Source organism: Equus quagga, chromosome 5 (assembly GCF_021613505.1).
Source record: "Equus quagga isolate Etosha38 chromosome 5, UCLA_HA_Equagga_1.0, whole genome shotgun sequence".
In the NCBI taxonomy this organism is placed as follows: Eukaryota; Metazoa; Chordata; class Mammalia; order Perissodactyla; family Equidae; genus Equus; species Equus quagga.
This window is the reverse complement of record NC_060271.1, coordinates 112,268,120-112,288,317: the sequence shown is the minus strand read 5'-3', so window position 1 is coordinate 112,288,317 and position 20,198 is coordinate 112,268,120. Positions and strand designations below refer to the sequence as shown.

General features: G+C 36.7%; 1 protein-coding gene across 1 annotated transcript in view; it reads left to right on the top strand.

Moving 5' to 3' along the window:
* TTC27 (tetratricopeptide repeat domain 27) overlaps positions 1–20,198 on the top strand; it is a 176,409-nt gene that overhangs the window by 45,953 nt on the left and 110,258 nt on the right. Inside the window, exon 9 of the mRNA XM_046663090.1 lies at positions 2,251–2,317. Coding sequence (XP_046519046.1) covers positions 2,251–2,317 — 67 coding nt within the window. The remainder of the gene's footprint in view (positions 1–2,250; positions 2,318–20,198) is intronic.

Sequence of the window (20,198 nt, the reverse complement as noted above, 5' to 3'; positions counted from 1 at the left end):
TTAATTTGTAGTTAGAGTGCTAAGATCGTCCTTGTTTTGGTAGTTTCCTTATTTTTACCCTAATGCTATAGTTGAATATTTGCTATCCTGTTCTGGTTCTATCCATCGGTCTCCCTAGTCTGTGGATTGTGTCCCCTTTCTCCCTTTTTTCTTTTTTCAGGTATGAGAGCCTTCTTGAGGATTTCTTGTAATGGAGGGCTTTTGGTTACAAATTCCCTTAACTTTTGTTTGTCTGGAAAAGATTTAATTTCTCCCTCATATCGGAAGGAAATTCTTGCTGGATAGAGTATTCTTGGCTGAAGACTTTTATCCTTTAAAGCTTTGAATATGTCACTCCATTCTCTCCTAATTTGTAGGGTTTCTGTAGAGAAATCCGCTGACAGTCTGATAGGGGCTCCTTTATAGGTTATTCTCTTTTTTTCTCTTACTTCCCTGAGTATTCTTTCCTTATCTTTCCTTTTTGCCAACTTTACTACTATGTGCCTTGCAGTAGGTCTTTTTACATTGACAAATCTAGGAGATCTAAAACCCTCCTCTACACACATTTCTCCGTCGATCCCTAGATTTGGGAAATTCTCTTCAATAATTTCATTAAGCACACTTTCTGCTCCAGTTTCCTTTTCCATATTCTCAGGAATTCCTATGATCCTTATGTTCTTACTCCTCATTGAATCCATTATCTCTTGGAGATTTTCCTCATTTTTTTTAATTCTTAGTTCTCTTTCTTCCTCTGTCTGGCGCCATTCAGCCTGTCTATCTTCGATTATGCTGATTTTCTCCTCTATGTTGTCTACACGGGCATTGAGGGAATCCGTATTTTGTTTTATCTGGTCCATTGTGTTTTTCATCTCAAGTAATTCTGTTTGATTCTTCTTTATGATTTCAATCTCTTTTGTGAAGTAACTCCAGAACTCGGCTTGTTTCTCTCTCTCTCATTGAGTTTTTTGATTATAGCTGCTCTGAACTCATTATCACTTAGTTTACCTAATTCCAAGTCCTCAGGACTTAATTCTATGTTTTTATTGTTTTCCTTCTGGTCTGGGGCTTTTATAAATTGCTGGATGGTAGAGGAGCGGTTTTTTCTCATGGTGGTAGAATTCAGTTGCAGTTACAGCCTGTCGCCACTAGATGGGGGTCGAGAGCGGCGTGTTATGAGCTCTCCGCCTTGGGGCAAGATGGCTGCGCCCACTGGCTTTGCTGGGGGGGAGGGGCTGTTACTCACACGCGCCGGTCTGGGTTCAGATCAGTTCTGTTCTCTGGTCTCCCAAGGCCCTTGATTTATGGGGTCCCCGCAGAGGGAAGCTTTCCCCCCCGTCAGCGGGTCTCCACTGAATCAGCGGCAGGAGTCCTGGATGATCCCCCGGTGGCACGGCCCCTCCCCCGCTCCTTCTTGACTCGCCCCACAGCAATCGCAGACTCTAGGGGAGGGAGCGATGTTCTCTCCTACCGTTCCAGCGCCTCCAAAGGGGTAAAGCTAGGTTTATGATCTCCGCCTTCTTGGTATTGTAGGTCTCTAACGAGCTGGCATTATGTTTATTCTCTGAAATTCAGTTCTTCCAATCTTTTGTTGTATTTTGGAGGGGAGAAAATCCCGGGTCAGCTCACCCCGCCATTTTGCTCTGCCCCATCCGGATATTTGGTTTGTTAATGGATTTCCCCTATTACACACAATATTACCATGGATATTTGTGTATATGATTTTTGGTACAATTGTTCAAGAATTTCTCTGGACTCTATACAGAGGATGGAATTACTGATTTCAGGATACGTGAATGATCACTCTATAGGATAGTGCTAAATTGTTTTCCAGAATTATTCTACCGAATCATACTTGGACCAGCAGGATCTAAGGATTCCTTTCGTTCTGCCTCTTTGACAGCCTCTTAAGTTTTGCCTGTCTAATGGTTATAGTAATTTTTTTTTTTGGCGTGAGTTTAATACACAGGAGTTGGTGCCATATTAATTCTTTTCTTTTTCTTTGTGGAGTGGCACATACTGGTTTTCTTTTTTCCTAGTAAGATAAATTCTGTTGACATTTAGTACACCAACCACATTTTATTTGTCGGCATTTATTACTTTTTGTACTACTTATCTTTCACACATTCATATCTATATTTGTATACAATACAATAATATAAAAATATGTGCTTTCAAATATATAAATAGAGTTTACTTTGCCTTTTAAAAGTTATATTTCATTAGTTACAACATGCATTGTAGAATTAATTTTCTTTTTTTTTTAATTTAAAGCACAAATTTCCAAAAGAATAATCCGGTGCATAAGTTAACTGAGGAGGAGCTGCTGGCATTTACAACAGTAAGTAAAGTCTTTTTCCTTTTCATTTCATACTTTTTTCCTTGTAAATTATTTTGCCTCTGGTATGTTCTTGCCTTAGATTGCTTATGTTGAAACACTGCCACCTAAGGAAATTAAGGGGGAAAAAATCATCATTTTAGTTTCCAGGCTGCCTATATCTTGCTGCTGATTTAAACATAATCATTTTTCTTTGTACTTGCTTGTATTTGAGGGCTGTGACCAAACATTTCTTGTTTCATTGTTTGATCCCAGGGCCTAGTCCACTATCTCCGACATAATAGGTGCTCAGTAAATGTTTGTTGAATGAATAAATGAAGTGACACAGCAAATTTGAATCATCACTCCAAAGTTAGTATAGTATGCAACTCTCTTGTCTAAAGCTGAAGGTGATGCCTACATGGGTGTGATGAGAAAGATGACTTTAGAGAGCTAGGAGCAAAACCAGGATGGGTTATAGAGGCTGAGGAAGGAAGCAATACCAAGAGCATGGAGGGTGCTCGTTAGCATTCAACAGTGTAGAGCAGTCAGGAGAAAAGGCTGTGGGCTTTGGTAATTAGAAGTGCATTGCTTCTCTCTAGGACAGTTTCAGTGGAATAGCTGGGTAGTCACCTCATTCCTGAGAATTAAGGAGGGGATGGGGTGTAAGAAAATAAAGTCGATACATGAAGGCCTCAGTTGGAAAAGAGTGGCAGTGCAATGGAAAGATAGAGTAATAGATGTTTGAGGATTCGAGATCAAAGAAGGCTTTTCAAGAAGAGAAAAGGCATAGAGCAAGGAGTCAGTCCATATATTTTTAGTTTTATGGATAAAAAGAAGATATGCATGTCTTCAATGAACACAAGTTGCTTAAGATACATCATTTTTCCAAAGGCATTTTTATTATCGTAGTTAGGAAACAAGTTAGAATTCTGATGTTTTCTTCCTTTGTTATTTTATAGATAAGGCAAAAATAAAGTACTTTTATCTTGTAGAAAGGAAAGCTAGCTTACTTTGTACTTGTACTGTAATATAAATTTTGCAAGTTACTGTTTTCTATATACAGTTTTGGAATTGGTTAGATGTTAATCCTTTGAGTCCTCTCTGAGCCTTTATTTTCCCACTTCAGTATTCTTAGAAATCTTTGCTGTTTATCATTATAGCATGTATGTGTTTACATAACTATGTGAAAATGTCCCTAATTATTTGTTACATATGCCATCAGGAATTTGACAAGTAAAGTGTTAAACATTTTTAAAAGATATATTAAAAATTACTATGTACTTCTCATTTATTCATTCAGCTAATATCTGTTGAATACTTAATATTTACCAGATATTGTGCTGGTAGTCACTGGGGATACAGCAATAAACAAAGTCTTTTCTCTCCTGGAATTTACATCAGTTTACATTCTTGTGGGGTAAATACACAGTAGACAAAGAGAGAAATAGACATTTAATAAAAAGTGCTCAGGAGAAAAATGTAAAGTAGGGTAAGGGAGTAAAAATGGGATGGGAATGGCTGTTTTAGATAGGGTGGTGGGGCTATCTTGATGGGAAGGTGACGTTGACCCGGGTCTGCGTGATGTGAGGCACGGGGAAGGATGCGGAGAGTCTGGAATGGTGGTGAGTTAGAGTCGGAGTAGGGAAGTAGAGAGCTGGATGGGGACAAGTGTCCAGATGATAAATGATGACCAGGATGCTTGGATTTCTTCTGATGGCTGAGGTAAACAGGATGCAGCATATGATAAGAAGTGTTCCTGCTGGCCTTTCTTGGGGAGGATGGTCAGTAGCAACATCTTCTTGCGATGGGCCTCATAAGCAGTTTAGTGTGATGTATTTATATTATCCACAGTTTTCCTGAAATCACACTAAAATACTCTATTTACAGTCAAACAAATTTTTTAGCTTTTCTTGTGGGTAGGGGTATATTTATTCCTTTCTTTAAACCTTTTCCTATTTCTTTTGAATCTTTTTTAAAAAATTTCTTCTCCCATTCTTCTTCTTGTATACCGTGAGATACTTCTGAAGTAATTAATCTGATAACTTCTGCTAGTAGGTAACTCATCCCTCCTCGCTTGTGGTAAGGTCATAAATTCAAATTTGATACTTTTCCCCGAAGGGCTTTACAATACATGAAATTTATGCTTTCTCTCCTCCTCCAGCTCTTTTCCAGATCAGAACTGACCTGAGGCCCGATCTCTTTTTTGGAGGAAAGCTGTTAGATTACAGTGATTCACAAGGCCATGCCTAACTCTTCTAAGATGAGTTTGTTCATCCCAAGTAAATCTTTAATTGGTAAGAAGTAGGGCAAGGAACTCTTATATGAGGAGGGCTTTTAGGAGCCCCAGACATCCTTTGGGCTCTGAATCCTCCCTTTTTTTTTTTATCCTAAAGGAAGCATGCAGAATACACCAGAAAAACCCAAATCAACCCGTGTCAACTCTTGCTTTTTTCTATCAGTCCGTCTTCTTATCCCTTCCTTGCGCGTGATACAGAAGCGGATAGTAAGATTAATTAAAAGTGGCCCCTGGTTTTAATGAAGAATTTCATTGAAATTTATATCCTATATAACTATATATCCTGGGGCCGGCCCTGTGGCCGAGTGGTTAAGTTCGCGCGCTCTGCTTCAGCAGTCGGGGTTTCACCGGTTTGGATCCTGGGCGTGGACATGGCACCGCTCATCAGGCCATGCTGAGGCAGCGTCCCACACAGCACAACCAGAGGCACTCACGACTAGAATATACAACTATGTACTGGGGGGCTTTGGGGAAAAGAAGGGAAAAAAAAGAAGATTGGCAACAGATGTTAGCTCAGGTGCCAATCTTTAAAAAAAAAAGTGGCATAACTATATATCCTATGTATAAAATACCCTTTATTTATATCCTATATAACTCCAAAAGAGTTATTTGAGACAAGGGTGGCCACTTTTAGGTACTCCCCCACTTCTGAACTCTTGAACTTTTGTCTGTGCGTCTCTTTTAACAAGGATCACATTTGGCTTATATTATAATTATTTATGTATATGTCTTACCTTCCCCACAGGACTATAAACTCCCAGTTTTAGGGACTAGGCTCTGTTCTTTTCTGAGTCTTCCACAAGGCCTGGTACAGTGCTTCAAGGCTTTACTCATAGTTGTTGCTTAATGAATGTATGCAGAATAAGAAAATGAATGAAATATGCTAGAAGTCTGGAACAGGATTTATTTTTGTTCTACAGCTTGCTGCTGCAATGCTCCACTTAGGCCCATAATTTAGGTAATACTACTACCTATTGGTAAAGATAACCACTTGTTTCATCTTCCTCTTCTGTAGAATGGGGGAAGGAGTGATGTGTCCCTCCCTCGGCACTGAAAACTAGTTTTGAGGATCAGATTACAGAACGTATATGAAGGTACTTTGGAGTAGGTAGAGGCTGTTGTACCCGTAGTATTCAGGGATGAGCTAGATCTTCTGGTCATTGATTTGTAGGAGAACGTTTCTATTTTTTTATGCAACACTTTTTTTCTTAAAGTATGCTTTCTTTTTTTTTTTTTTGGTGTGGAAGATTGGCCCTGAGCTAACATCTGTTGCCTTTCTTCCTCTTTTTTTTTTCCCCTTCCCCAAAGTTCCAGTGCACAGTTGTATGTCTTAGTTGTGGGGCCTTCTAGTTCTTCTATGTCAGATGCTGCTACATCATGCCCTGATGAGTGGTGCGTAGGTCCGTGCCCAGGATCCCAACTGGTGAACCCCCGGCCGCCAAAGTGGAGCATGCGAACTTAACCACTCCACCACGGGGCCAGCCCCACATTTCTATTTTTAAGGAGTAGGAATTCCCAAGTGGATGAGACCTGTTTGGAATTGGCTGTAGATGTGGAAGAGAAGGAAGCAGAGAGGAAACAGTATACTCTTTCTTGCTGGGCATCCATTTCCCTGTTCTGGCAGCAGCCTGGTAGCTGGGACTGGGCTTGTGAGCTGTTGAGGCTGTGACGTGTCTTCCTCTGTTGCTGGAAGAGCAAATGCAGTAGAAATCTTGATACTTAGACCAGAAGATTGTAAGCACTTGGAGGGAAACGAACCATGGTTATTGGACATTTGGTAAATATTTATTGAAAAATGAGTGGCTTATTGGTCTTGAACTTTGTTCAGTAAAGTGATGGTGAAATCTCTTTTTTGGAGGAATTTTTGCCAGTGTTTTCAGGTTGGTGCACAGCATGTTGAAATGTATGTGAGATGTGTTTGGAAAATGTTTTAATTCCACAAGATTGGAAGCTTGTCCTAAAAGAAATACTTGACTTTTTAAGGTTGTCATTGTGTAGTGCTATTCCTGAGACATTATATTCACACATTTCAGGAAAGCTGAATGAGTCATAGTAAAAATAGCCCATATTGTTTTAGAGAGCCATTTATGTCATATTGGCTTGATAATTTAAAATTAGCTGGGTTATCTACGTTATTTCCTTTCAGATGAGCCAAGTCAGTGACATTCAGTAATGCTTTTAATTTCCTTTCATTGTTGAAAATGGGAACTATTTAGTTAATTCATACAGGTGTTTCAGTTTTCATTGGCAAAAGTTTTGCTTAAGCGTGAATTGATACTGGCAGCCTGCCTTCTGACTGTCTGTCTGAAGCCCCAAGGTCTCTGTAAATGAAAAAAGGAAAAAGACCTTTGGAAGTTACACATTATGTTATATGTATTTTCTCTTTCTGCTATCAGTTTTAAAGCTATTAAATATTTATCTATAAACATAAAATCGCTTGCTAACCACTTTTACAGATTAAAATGATCACCTGTTTTTCTTTTAGGGAATATTCATTTCTTAATTTTAATTTTTTAAGATAGGCAGTGTAACTTTGTGAGATAGCCACAATACTTATGATAGTTTGTATTAGCATTTCGTGATGACATTTTCTATATTAAGCAAGATAGCCCACCAGTTTGATTTTCTTTCTGGTTTGAATATTTGTCTCTAAAATGTTACTAATGCATTTTAATTTAATAGGCACTCATTGGCATAATGAACCTTGTAGCTATCTCTGGGTTAAAACCTGGTTACTTATAAAGAAGCAGGAGATGGGTGTATTTTGTTTCTTGTATCGGTTTGTAGGTTAACTGTTATTAAGCAGAGGCTTAATATTTTTTAATATTTAATATTTTTTGACTGGAGTTGAACTGAGTTACTTGTATATATCCTATTTTAGGAATAGATAGAATAAGTAAAAGGATTTGTGGAATCTTACAAGGCTCCACCATCTACTTTGATAACTGCTAGACTTCTTTCTTGACAGTTAACCATGCTTAAGATTAGCACTTATTTGTGGATTTACTTCCAGCCATGTTGGAGTAACTGATACTGGATTTGAACTCTCATTGTAAACAACTACAAAATTGGACAAAATATATGTATGAAACAACAATGTATAAAAAGGATAATAAGTCATGACCAAATAGTGTTTATCCCAGGAATGCAAAATTTGTTTAAGCATGAAGCAATCAATGCACTTCATCTTATTAGTATAGTAAAGGAGAAACGCCAAAGGATTATCTCAATAGAAGCAGAAAAGCATTTGAAAAAATTCAACATGCTTTCATTATAAAAACTCTTAGTACACTAGGAATAGAAGGGACTATCAACCTGTGAAAAATCTATAGTTAAAATCATTATTGATGTAAAACAATCTTTCCCCCCTAAGGTCAGGAAAAAGGCCCTCCTATCCTCCATTGAACTATAAATTCCAGCTAGTGCAATAAGACATGAAGATGCAAAAGGTATGCAATTTGGAAAGGAAGATATAAAACTGGTTATGCATAGATGACACAATTGTGTACCTAGGAAACCCTAAAGAACGGACATGAAAGCTACTAGAACTCTTAAGCAAGGTCTTAGAATACAAGGTCAACATAAAAAGTCAGTTGTGTTTATATATTACTAGCAATGAATAATTGGGAAAGACATTTCAAAACCATTTATAATAGCATAAAATCTTGAATGTCTAGTGAAAAATTTAACTGAAGTAGAAGACCTGTACACTGAAAAAGACAAATAATGCTGAGAGAAATTAAAGAATATCTAAATAAATGGAGAGATTACCATGTTCATAGATTGGAAGGCTCAGTATTGTTGAACTGACCATTCTTCCAAAATTGAACTATAAATTAGGGCCCCCCATGGCATAGTGGTTAAGTTTGGCATGCTCCTCTCTGAAGCAGCAGCCCACATTTGTGGGTTCAGATTGCAGGCGTGGACTTAACACCGCTTGTCAGCCATGCTGTGGCGGTGACCTACATACAAAATAGAGGAAGATTGGCACAGATGTTAGCTCAGGGTGAATCTTCCTCAGCGAAACAAAACAAAACAAAACAAAAACTATAAATTAAATCCAATAGCAATCAGAATTGTAGTAGGATTTTTTTTCTTTGCAGAGATTGACAAGCTGATTCTAAAATTTGTTTGGAAGACTTCTGCTTCTGTGATAGCCAAGTAAGCTCTTCTTGGAACCATCCTTCTGCAGATAAAAATTACAATCTACTGACAAAATACAAAAAACCAAAAAGCAACTACCTAATGACACTGGGGAATGACCAAAGGCAGAAAGATTCTGGAGATGATCGTTTACTTGGAAGAATGACATTGGGCCATTTTCTTGTTTTTGTTGTTTCTATCCTGTGGCTAAATCTCAGTGTCTTACATGCAGGGCAGCTAAGACTCCATAACAATTCAATAATCTAAGGGCAGAGTTTGGGGCTGCCATGACTGCTGTCATGTGAAGGGGGCATTTCATAAAGGAGAGAGTGACAGGTGAGGATTCTTACATTCTGTATATAAACTTTGTCTGTGTCTGGCTCACCCCTGAGCTACACGTGTTTAGGGCATACTCTAAGTAGCTCAGCTAAGCATAAAGGAACTCAGATGAGATTTGAGCAACCACCTAACAGACTGTGTGTTCAGGTTTAATCAAACCAAGTTATGTGTTAAAACATAAAAGCCCAGGGGCAGGCCTCGTGGCCGAGTGGTTAAGTTCGCGCGCTCCACTTTGGCGGCCCAGGGTTTTGCCAGTTCGGATCCTGGGCGTTGACGTGGCACTGCTAGTCAGGCCATGCTGAGGTAACATCCCAAATGCCGCAACTAGAAGGACCACAACTATAAGGACCACAACTAAAATATGCAACTAGGTACTGGGGAGGTTTGGGGAGAAGAAGCAGAAAAAAAAAAAGAAGATTGGCAACAGTTGTTAGCTCAGGTGCCAATCTTTAAAAAACAAAAACAAAAAACATAAAAGCCCAACACTTTGGAACAGCATAACCCAAGTCACAGTCTCAACACTATAACAGTCATAATACGTAGGATACCATGCAAAATTGCTCAGCAAATGAAGAATGAAAAAATTGGGAGGGGCCGGCCCCGTGGCTGAGTGGTTAAGTTCGCGCTCTCCCCTTCGGCGGCCCAGGGTTTTGCCAGTTTGGATACTGGGCGCGGACATGGCACTGCTCATCAGTCCATGCTGAGGCGGCATCCCACATGCCACAACTAGAAGGACCCACAACCAAAAGTACACAACTATATACCAGGGGACTTTGGGGAGAAAAAGGAAAAATAAAATCTTTTAAAAAACCAAGGAGTTGTGAGCCATTCATAAGAGAAAAGAGAGTCAGTGGAGACTGGCTCTAACATGACCTACATGTTGGAATTAGCAGACAAAGATTAAAGAAAAAAAGCTCTTTTAATTATACTCAGTGACATAAAGAGAAAATGCTTGTAGTAGTGATGAAGAGAGAAATTTGTAGAGAAAAATAGAAGTTACAAAATCAAGCCATATGGAAATCTTAAAACTGAACATAAAATATGTGAAATAAAAATATGCTGGATGAGATTAACCATTGAATGGAGATGATACAAGAAAGAGTTAAAGAACTTGAAGATAGATCAACAGAAACTGTCTAGTCTGAAGAACAGAGAGACCAAAAAGATAAAAATAATGAACAAGCCCTCCTGGACATGTGGGACAACATCAAAAGGCCCAACATATGTGTAATTGGAGTGCCAGAAAGAGAGAATAGGGCAGAAAAAATGTTTGAAGAAGTAATGGCTAAAACTTTGCCGAAAGGTATGAAAGTCATATATTTATGGATACAAGAAGCACAGTGAGACCTAAGCAAGGTGAAACAAAGAAAACCAGGCCTATGTACATCATAGTCAGCCTGGTGAAGATAAAACATAGAGAGAATGTCTTGATGAAAAACAGAAAATTGGCACATTAAATAAGTGGGAACAATGATTCCAAATATCTCCAACTTCTCATCCTGAACTGTGGAGGGCAGAAGACAGTGGAACAGTGCTGAGAGAAAAATGTATCACCCCAGAATTCCATATTTAGTAAATCTTTCAAGAATTATGGCCAAAGGAAGACATTTTCAGATAAAAAAAAAACTAAGAGAATTTGTTGTCAGCAGACCTGTATTATAAAAAATGCTAAAGGAAATTCTTCAGGCTCAAGTAAAATAATTTCATATGGAAGCTCAGATGTTCAGTTAGAAATAAAGAGCATCAGAAATGGTAAACATCTGGATAAATATAAAAGAGCATCATTTTCCTTACAGTGTCTTTAAAATAGATATTTCTATTTTAAATAAATTATATGATTGTCCCTTGGTACTTTTTAAACTATGTAGAAAGCATGCAAGTGTGGATAAATGGACTTATTCTCATGTAAATTTTATGTGAAGGATTACACTATTCATTTTTAAAAAATTATTTAGGTCACATTGGTTCATAACATTGTGTAATTTCAGGTGTGCATTATTACATATCAGTTTCTGCACAGACTGCACTGTGCTTACCACCAATAGTCCAATTGTTTTCCGTCATCATACATTTGTGCCCCTTTACCCCTTTCGCCCACCCTCCAACCCCCTTCCCCTCTGGTAACCACTAATCTGTTTTCTTTATCCATGTGTTTGTTTATCTTATATATATGAGTGAAAACATATGTACACTATTTGTTCTAAATAGATTGTGAACAATTAAAGATGTTATTCTAGTGCACTTACTTAAAAAATGCAAAGGCATCTAGCTAAAAATCCAATGATAAGTTAAAATTGCAATCTGAAATATGTTCAAATAACCCAAAAAGAAGGCAGGAAAGGCAGTACAATGGAATAACAAATAAATGCAACCGTATCTGTAATGATATTAAATGTTAATGGATAAATACTGCAGGTGAAAGTTAAAGGTTGTCAGAATGAGAAAAAAGGACATACTATATGCTGTCTCTAAGAGATATACTCTAAGTATAAAGACTCAGATAGGTTGAATAAAAATGGATGGAAAATATTATCCCATGCAAAGATTAAGTATTAAAATGCTAGATTTGCTAAAGTAATATCAGATAAAATGGGCTTCATTACAAAGACTATTTCCACAGACAAAGAGGGCTATTTCATAATAATAATGGGAAAATTTACCAGGAAGACATAATCATAAATGTGTATGTACCTAATAATAGCTGCATAACACATGAAGCAAAAATTGACAGAATTGAAATGAGAGACAGACAATGTCACAATCATAGTTGGAGATTTTAACACTCCTCTCTCAGCAATTGATAGAACAACTAGATAAAAACAGTGAGTAAATACGTAGATAATGTTGACAATACTATCGACCAACTTGACATAATTGATATTAGAGAACAATAAGCTCAGAATACAGGGTCTTTTCAAGTGTGCATGGTACGTTCAGCAAGACCATATACTGGGCCAATAAAACAAGTGTCGATGAATAAGAAATTAACATCATATGGAGTATATTCTTTCCACAATGGATTTAAATTTGACATAAATAACTCTTAGATATCTAGAAAAACTCCAACTATTTGGAAACCAAGTAATTAAACAACATACTTAGCCCATGGATCAATGAAGAAATCACAAAGCAAATTTATATCTAAAAGTCAATCATTGACCCAAATGTTGCAACAATTTTCTACTGTGTTTCCTTAAAGTAAAATTGTTGTAACATTGGGGTAATGGGCAATTTTTAGCTAGAACACTAAGTGCATGAATCATAAAAGAAAAATTGAATAAACCGGTAAATTGGACTTCATTAAAATTAAAACCTTCTGCTCTTTGAAGGACAGCATCAAGAAAATGAAAAGACAAGACACAGACTGGGAGAAAATATTCACAGTACATATATCCTGTAAAGGACTTGTATGCAGAATAAATAAAGATCCCTTCCAACTCAATAAGACAAACGAACCAATTAAAAATGGACAAATGATTTGAACAGATACTGCCAAAGATATGTGAATGATGAGTAAGAGCATGAAAGAGGCTTAATATCATTAGTCATCGGGAAAATGCAAATTAAAACCGCAAGATACCACTATATACCACTTAAAAGACTTAAAATACCATGTGAGGTAATTGGAACTCTGATACATTGTAAGTGTAATGTAATGTAAAGTAGTACAACCACTTTCAGTTTGACGTTTTCTCATATGGTTAATCATCAATTCCAACTCTAGATATTTATCAATAAGAACTGAAAGTATTTATCCCCACAAAGACTTACACACAAACATTTTTGCTGTTTAATCCGTTATAGCTTAAAACTAGAAACAACCCAAACATCCATCAACAAGTAAATGATAAACTGCAGTATATCCATCTAAAGAAATAATACCCTGCAATAAAAAGAAGTGACGTACTGATACATGCAATAACTGTGTGAGTGAATCTGAAAAACATGATTTCCAGTTAAAGAAGCTAGATTGTGTGATTCCGTTTAATTGGAATTCTAGAATAGACCCAAATCGTAATGTAGAAAGTAGATCACAGATTGATTGCAAAGCAGCACAAGGGAACTTTTTGGGCTCCTGGAAATTTTGCATATCTTGATTTTGTGGTGGTTACATGGATGTATATGTAACACTACACTAAATATTGATTTATTTTATTATATCTGTCTTACATTTCAATAAAGTCACGAAGAATAACCTAAAGGGAGAAATGCATATGTGTCATTTAGAGCTATAATATTTATGATTGATTAGTTTATTAAAATAGATTTTGGTTTTAGTGTGGATGAGTTCTTGTCATCAACTTCAGAAGTACAACAGAAAATACTTTATCTAAGGGTTAGGTGGAAACAATGTAAAAGGAGAGGAACAAATTCCCATTAGGAAATTACGCTGTGTTCACATTCAGTATGAAGCTTACTCCTTTTTTAAGGCAAAATCAGGCTAGTTTTCCCCAAGTATTGTGGAAACCTATATTCAAAAGAAACCCCAAATTTAAGTGGAAGAATTTGCTGTGTAGAGCTCCTGTTGGGGCCACTTTTGACCCTTAGTGTCTAACACAAGTTGTCAGTATTAAAATGTTTGTGGAACTGAATTATTCCCCCTCATGACTGAGAGTCAACAGAAACAACAAACAGAAAGATAGCTGGGATGAATGTAAAACCTTAAGAGTTCATAGGGCAGAAAACTTGTGTATACAATAGCATAGGTAATTGACATCTACTAAACTAAAGTGGTGTTAATACATGATTTCAGGTAACTTCTTGTGTTAGTTGATATAAAAATAGCTAATTAGTAGGATTTAATTATTTTAAATCTGTAAATGCCATTTTTAGTAAAGTCTATGTTGGGTCTGGAGATTAAACTATTGGTTATGTGGCAAAATGTTAACACTTGGGTGAAGGGTATATTGGAATTCTCTGTATTATCCTTCATGGAATTTTTAATTTAGCCAAGATCAGATAAACTTATGAAACTGTAATTAGCAATACCAGGCAGTTTAAACTACAAGCTGATAACACAGATAAAAAATTTCCTAAGTACTTAGCAAAGAAGAAAACATTTAGAAGAAGAGCTGTCAAAGAAGGCTTTGTGCACTAAGGGAGGATTTGAGCCTTGAAAGACAGATGGGGTTTAGATAGAGTGATAGCAAGAGCAAAGGCAAGGAGATGGGAAAGTGTGAGTTGTGCTGACTTCATTTAGCTGTGTTGGAAGATTTGTTTAGGGCAGTAGTGAGACTTAGGGAAAAATATATTTGAGACAGATTTTAAATGGGCTACAGAGCAAGAATCGGGAATTTGGACTGCTGTGTCACTTCTACTGGGAAGAATTTATAGAGAAAATTTGAAATTTAAATTTATTGTCGTTTGGTACTGATTTTAACAATGAATACTCTTTTAGATAAATCATTAAGAAGCAGCAGTAGTTCGGCTTTTGATAGTATTTCTTTGTTCTTTGCTCTGTAAGGTCAGCCTGACCTGGGTGGGCATTGCCGGATTTGGCTTTAGTGTAGCCAAACAATTATTCACCCACAAGGAGAGCTCTGAGCTTTGATTTATGTGTGGAAAAAGCAGCTATCTGAAAACTCCTTCATGTTTAAAGGAGCAGACTGTCTGTCTGTCATGTAAAGGATCCCAGTGACCTCTGGAAGAAGATTATTTGAAACGTGCAGTGATAAAAATGAAAAGGAAATTTGTTTTTAATAGAAACAACACTCCAGGTCCTCTTTGATGGTGTTACAAAATTTTCTTTCCTACTTATCTGGGAATTAGGGCACTGTTGCATAGACTGGGAAATTGTTAGCTAAATAAAATAATGCCCATATGTATATATAGCGTGTCGTAATATTACAATTTACTTTTTAGTGGGAGTTAAGGTGGTATTCACTGACTTTTTCATTTCAAGCAGTTGATGGAGTTTCCTCGGATGTTAGATGATTACAGTTCCTTTTTTAGTGTGAGTCTGAGCATCAGCTGGCATATCTTAAAGTGATAAGCTCATACTGAGGTGTGCAGAGCAGTCTCCCTTTTGCTCTCAAAATATCTTCTTACACTCCTTAACAGTTGCTGAAGTGGATTGATTGTTTAACTTATAAAATGTTGCAACTATAAATGAAAGATATTACTGGAGTTCATTTCAACTTTTACAATAATAATGGAAATATTGAAGAGTATATGAAGAATTATATACTTGTAAAAGCCTACTGACTCATTGAGTCAACTTTCACAGATTTCGGTCAATGAGATTTGAGAAATGAGACAACTTAAAACAGCCACACAAATGTTCTCTCTCACAGTTGAGTGGCTTCTGCCCTGATGTGTGAAAGTGGTGAGAATTCCATCTCATATACAAGTGTATGGTTGCAAATGGCACAGTGTTGTTTGGCATTGTCCTGATTCTCAAAGTGCTGCTAATTGAACACACCAAATTTCTTAAGCTTCCTTTTTTTTTTTTTTTACTGGATTTTTAGCCAGTACTCATAATTTAGTTAGCCAATATTTCATCAAATTACTGTTGTTATTAGACTCCAGGTAAAAATAAAATGGATTTAAAAAAGAGCATTTGCAACTGTATGATTCCGCTTAATATGAGGTACCAAGAATAGTCAAATTCATAGAAGCAGAAAGTAAAATACTGGTTGCAGGGGACTGAGGATGGGGATATTGGGCAGTTGTTTAATGGGTATAGAGTTTCAGTTGCAAGATGAAAAGAGTTCTGGAGATTGGTTCCACAACAATGTACTTAGAACAGAGCTGTACACTTAAAAATGGTTAAGATGATACATTTTATGTTATATGTATTTACCATAATTTGAAAAAATTGAAACGAGGGGAAAAAAGATAGCACCTGAAATAATGTCAAAAAAGTCAAATTCCTAGGAATAAATCTATCTACAAAACATTATTTATTTTTATTGAGGTATAATCGAGGTGACATTATTAGATTCAGATGTACAATGTAATGATTCAGTATTTGTATATATTGCAAAATGATCACCACAGTTAAGTCCAGTTAACATCCATTGTCATACATAATTACAATTTTTTTCTCATAATGAGCATTTTTAACATTCACTCACCTAGCTGCTTGCAAATATGCAATACAGTATTGTGTTATTAACTATAGTCACCATGCTGTACATTACCTCCCCATGACATACTCATTTTACAACTGAAAATTGGTACCTTTTAACCCCTTCACCCGTCTCCCACCCCCTGCCTCAGGCAACCAACAATCTGCTCTCTACATCTATGAGTTCGGTTTTTTGTTTTTTTTAGATTCCACATATAAGTGAGATCGTACAGTATTTATCTTTTTCTGTCTGACTTATTTCACTTAGCATGATGCCCTCAAGGTCCATCCATGTTGTTGCAATGGCAAAATTTCTTTCATTTTTACGGCTTAATAATGTTTTTTTATATATATAATATCACATTATATATGTGTATTTATGTGTGTCTTTTCTTTGTTCATCAATTGATGGACATTTAGGTTGTTTCCATGTCTTAACTGTTGTAAATAATGCTTCAGTGAACATGGAGGTGCATATATCTTTTCAAATTAGTATTTTCATTTTCTTTGGATAAATACCCAGAAGTGGAATTGCTGGATCATATGGTAGTTGTATTTCTAATTTTTTGAGGAACTTCCATACTGTTTTCAATAGTGGCTGCACCAATTTACATTCCCACCAACAGTGCACAAGGGTTCTCTTTTCTCCACATCCTCTCTAACACTTGTCATTTCTTGTCCTTTTCATAATAGTCATTCTAACAGGTGTGAGGAGATATCTCATTGCGGTTTTGATTTGCATTTCCCTGATGATTAGTGATGTTGAGCATCTTTTCATGTACCTGTTAGCCATCTGTATGTCTTCTTTGGAAAAATGTCTATTCAGATCCTCTGCCCATTTTTTAATTGGATTGTTTGTTTTGTTGCTATTGAGTTGTATTAGTTCTTTATATGTTTTGCATATTAACCCCTTATCAGATATATGATTTGCAAATATTTTCTTGCATTCCATAGGTTGCCTTTTCATTTTGTTGATATTTTTCTTTGCTGTGCGTAAGGTTTTTAGTTTTATATAGTCCCACTGTTTTACAAAACATTATTAAGAGAAATTATTGAAGACCTAAATAAATGGAGGGATATGCTATGTTCATAGAGGACTCAATATTTTAAATTTTCAAGTCTCCTCAAAGTAACCTACATAATGAATGCAATCCCTAACACTGTCCTAGCAGTTTGAGGCTTTTTGTTGTTGCTATTGTTTTTTGGCTTTGTAACTCAAACTGATTTTAAAATTCACATGGACATGCAAAGAGCTAAGAATAGCTGGGGCAGTCATGAAGAACGGAGCTGGAGTACTTACATTGCCAGATAGCAAGACCTATTGTAAAACTATGTTAATGAAGACAGTGCTTATCATATTGTAGTCCTTGGACTGGCAGCATCAGCATCACCTAGGAGCTTGTCAGAAATGAAATTTCTCCATCTTCACCTCAAATCCTGTTGAATCAGAATCTCTGGAACTGGGGCCAAGGAGTCTGTGTTTTAACAATCTTTCTAGGATATTCTTATGCACTTTAAACATGCCAGTGAGAAACGCCGAGTGGAGACATTTTGACATAAAGAAGTGCACACCAAGCGGTGGAGGAGCTGATAGAGAGTCCAGAAACAGATCCGTACGTATACCGTTCATCTGACGGAGTTGGCACTGCAGTACAGTGGTTAAGGGTAGGCTTTTCAGTAAGTGGTACTAGATGATTTATATTCATATGAAAAAAAGCTATCTTAACCCCTGTCATGCTATATATACAAAAATCAATTCCAGATTGAATTTGTGAAAGTGAAAGCAAAACTATAAAGCTTTTAGAGGAAAAATGTAGGAGAACATCTTTGAGAACTTAGGACAATAAAGCTCTAACCATAAAACAAAAAATGATAAACTGGATTATTATTAATATTAGGTACTTCTTTTTAATACTAACTTTTTTCTATTGAGTTAATGATAGGTTACAATCTTGTGAAATTTCAGTTGTACATTATTGGTTGTCAGTTGTGTTGTAGGTGCACCCGTTCACCCTTTGTGCCCACCCCCCACCCCACCTTTCCCCTGGTATCCACTAAACTGTTCTCTTTGTCTACTTTTAAATTCCTCATATGAGTGGAGTCATACAGAGATTGTCCATTTCTAGCTGGCTTATTTCACTTAACATAATTCCATTCCCTCAAGGTCCATCCATGTTGTTGCAAATGGGACGATTTTGTTCTGTTTTACGGCTGAGTAGTATTCCATTGTATATATATACCACATCTTCTTTATCCAATCATCTGTTGATGGGCACTTAGGTTGCTTCCACGTCTTGGCTATTGTAAATAATGCTGCAATAAACATTGGGGTACATAGGACTTTTGGAGTTGCTGACTTCAAGCACTTTGGGTAGATACCCAGTAGTGGGATAGCTGGGTCGTACAGTAGTTCTATTTTTAATTTTTTGAGGAATCTCCATACTGTTTTCCATAGTGGCTGCACCAGTTTGCATTCCCACCAGCAGTGTATGAGGGTTCCTTTTTCTTCACAACCTCTCCAACATTTGTTACTATTAGTTTTAGATATTTTTGTCATTCTAATGGGTATAAAGTGATATCTTAGTGTAGTTTTGATTTGCATTTCCCTGATGATCAGCGATGATGAACATCTTTTCATGTGCCTATTGGCCATCTGCATATCTTCTTTGGAGAAATGTCTGTTCATATCTCCTGCCCATTTTTTGATCGGGTTGTTTGATTTTTTGTTGTTGAGTTATGTGAGTTCTTTATATATTGTGGATATTAAGCCTTTGTCAGATATATGACTTGCAAATATTTTTTCCCAGTTAGTGGGTTGTTTTTTTGTTTCAATCCTGTTTTCCTTTGCCTTGAAGAAGCTCTTTAGTCTGATGAAGTTCCATTTGTTTATTCTTTCTATTGTTTCCCTTCTCTGTATACCGTTAATATTTGTAAAGCACTTAGACCAGTGCCATGTCAGCACATAGTATGTGTTATATGTGTTTCTCATATAAGAATAAGTAAATCATATATTACTCTCCTCCACCAAAAAGACAGAGGACTTATGTCCAGAAAATAAGAATACTTACAGGGGCCGGCCCAGTGCTGCAGCAGTTTAAGTGTGCACGTTCCGCTTCGGCAGCCTAGGGTTCACCAGTTCGGATCCTGAGTGTGGACATGGCACCGCTTGGCACATCATGCTGTGGTAGGCGTCCCACATATAGAGTGGAGCAAGATGGGCACAGATGTGAGCTCAGGGCCGGTCTTCCTCAGCAAAAAGAGGAGGATTGGCAGCAGTTAGCTCAGGGCTAATCTTCCTCAAAATAAAAAAAAGGAAAAGAAAAAGAAAAAAAAAGAATACTTACAAATTATCAAGAAAAGTTCTGACATTCCAATTGAAAAAAATGGGTAAAGAACTTCAGTAGAGACTTAATAAAGGGCGTTAAAATGGTCATTAACATGTTAAAATGTGCTCAGCTTTATTAGTCATTAGATAAATGCAAAGCTATTAGAGAAATGCAAATTAAAATCATAATGGAATACCACTACATACCCACCAGAATGGCTAAAATGCAAAAAATAGGTGATATATGTTGAATGTTGCAAGGACGTGAAGCAACAAGAACTCTCTAGTATTTCTCATGAGAGGGTAAAGCGGAATAACCTTTTAGAAGATGTGCAGTATCTTTGAAAGCTAAATGCATGCATGTTCTATGGCCTAGCAGTTTTACTCCTATGTATACACCCAACAGAAATACTTGTACGTAAAGTACGTGTTCACCTAAAGAACGTGTCTTAGAATGTGCATAAGGGCAATTCTGATAGCACAGCTGGAATGTTCATGGCACATTTGTAACAGCCCCAAATTGGAAACTACCTAAATGCCCATTAGCAGGATAATGGTTAAATAAATTTTATGTTTATGTAGTGGAATATTATGCAATATTAGAATAATATGAACCTTCTGCAACTGAATATAACTATATGGATGACTCTTTCAAACAGTGTTGAGCAAAAGGAAGCAGATACAAAACAGTACTCTGTGATTACGTTGTATAGAGTGGAAGAACATGCGC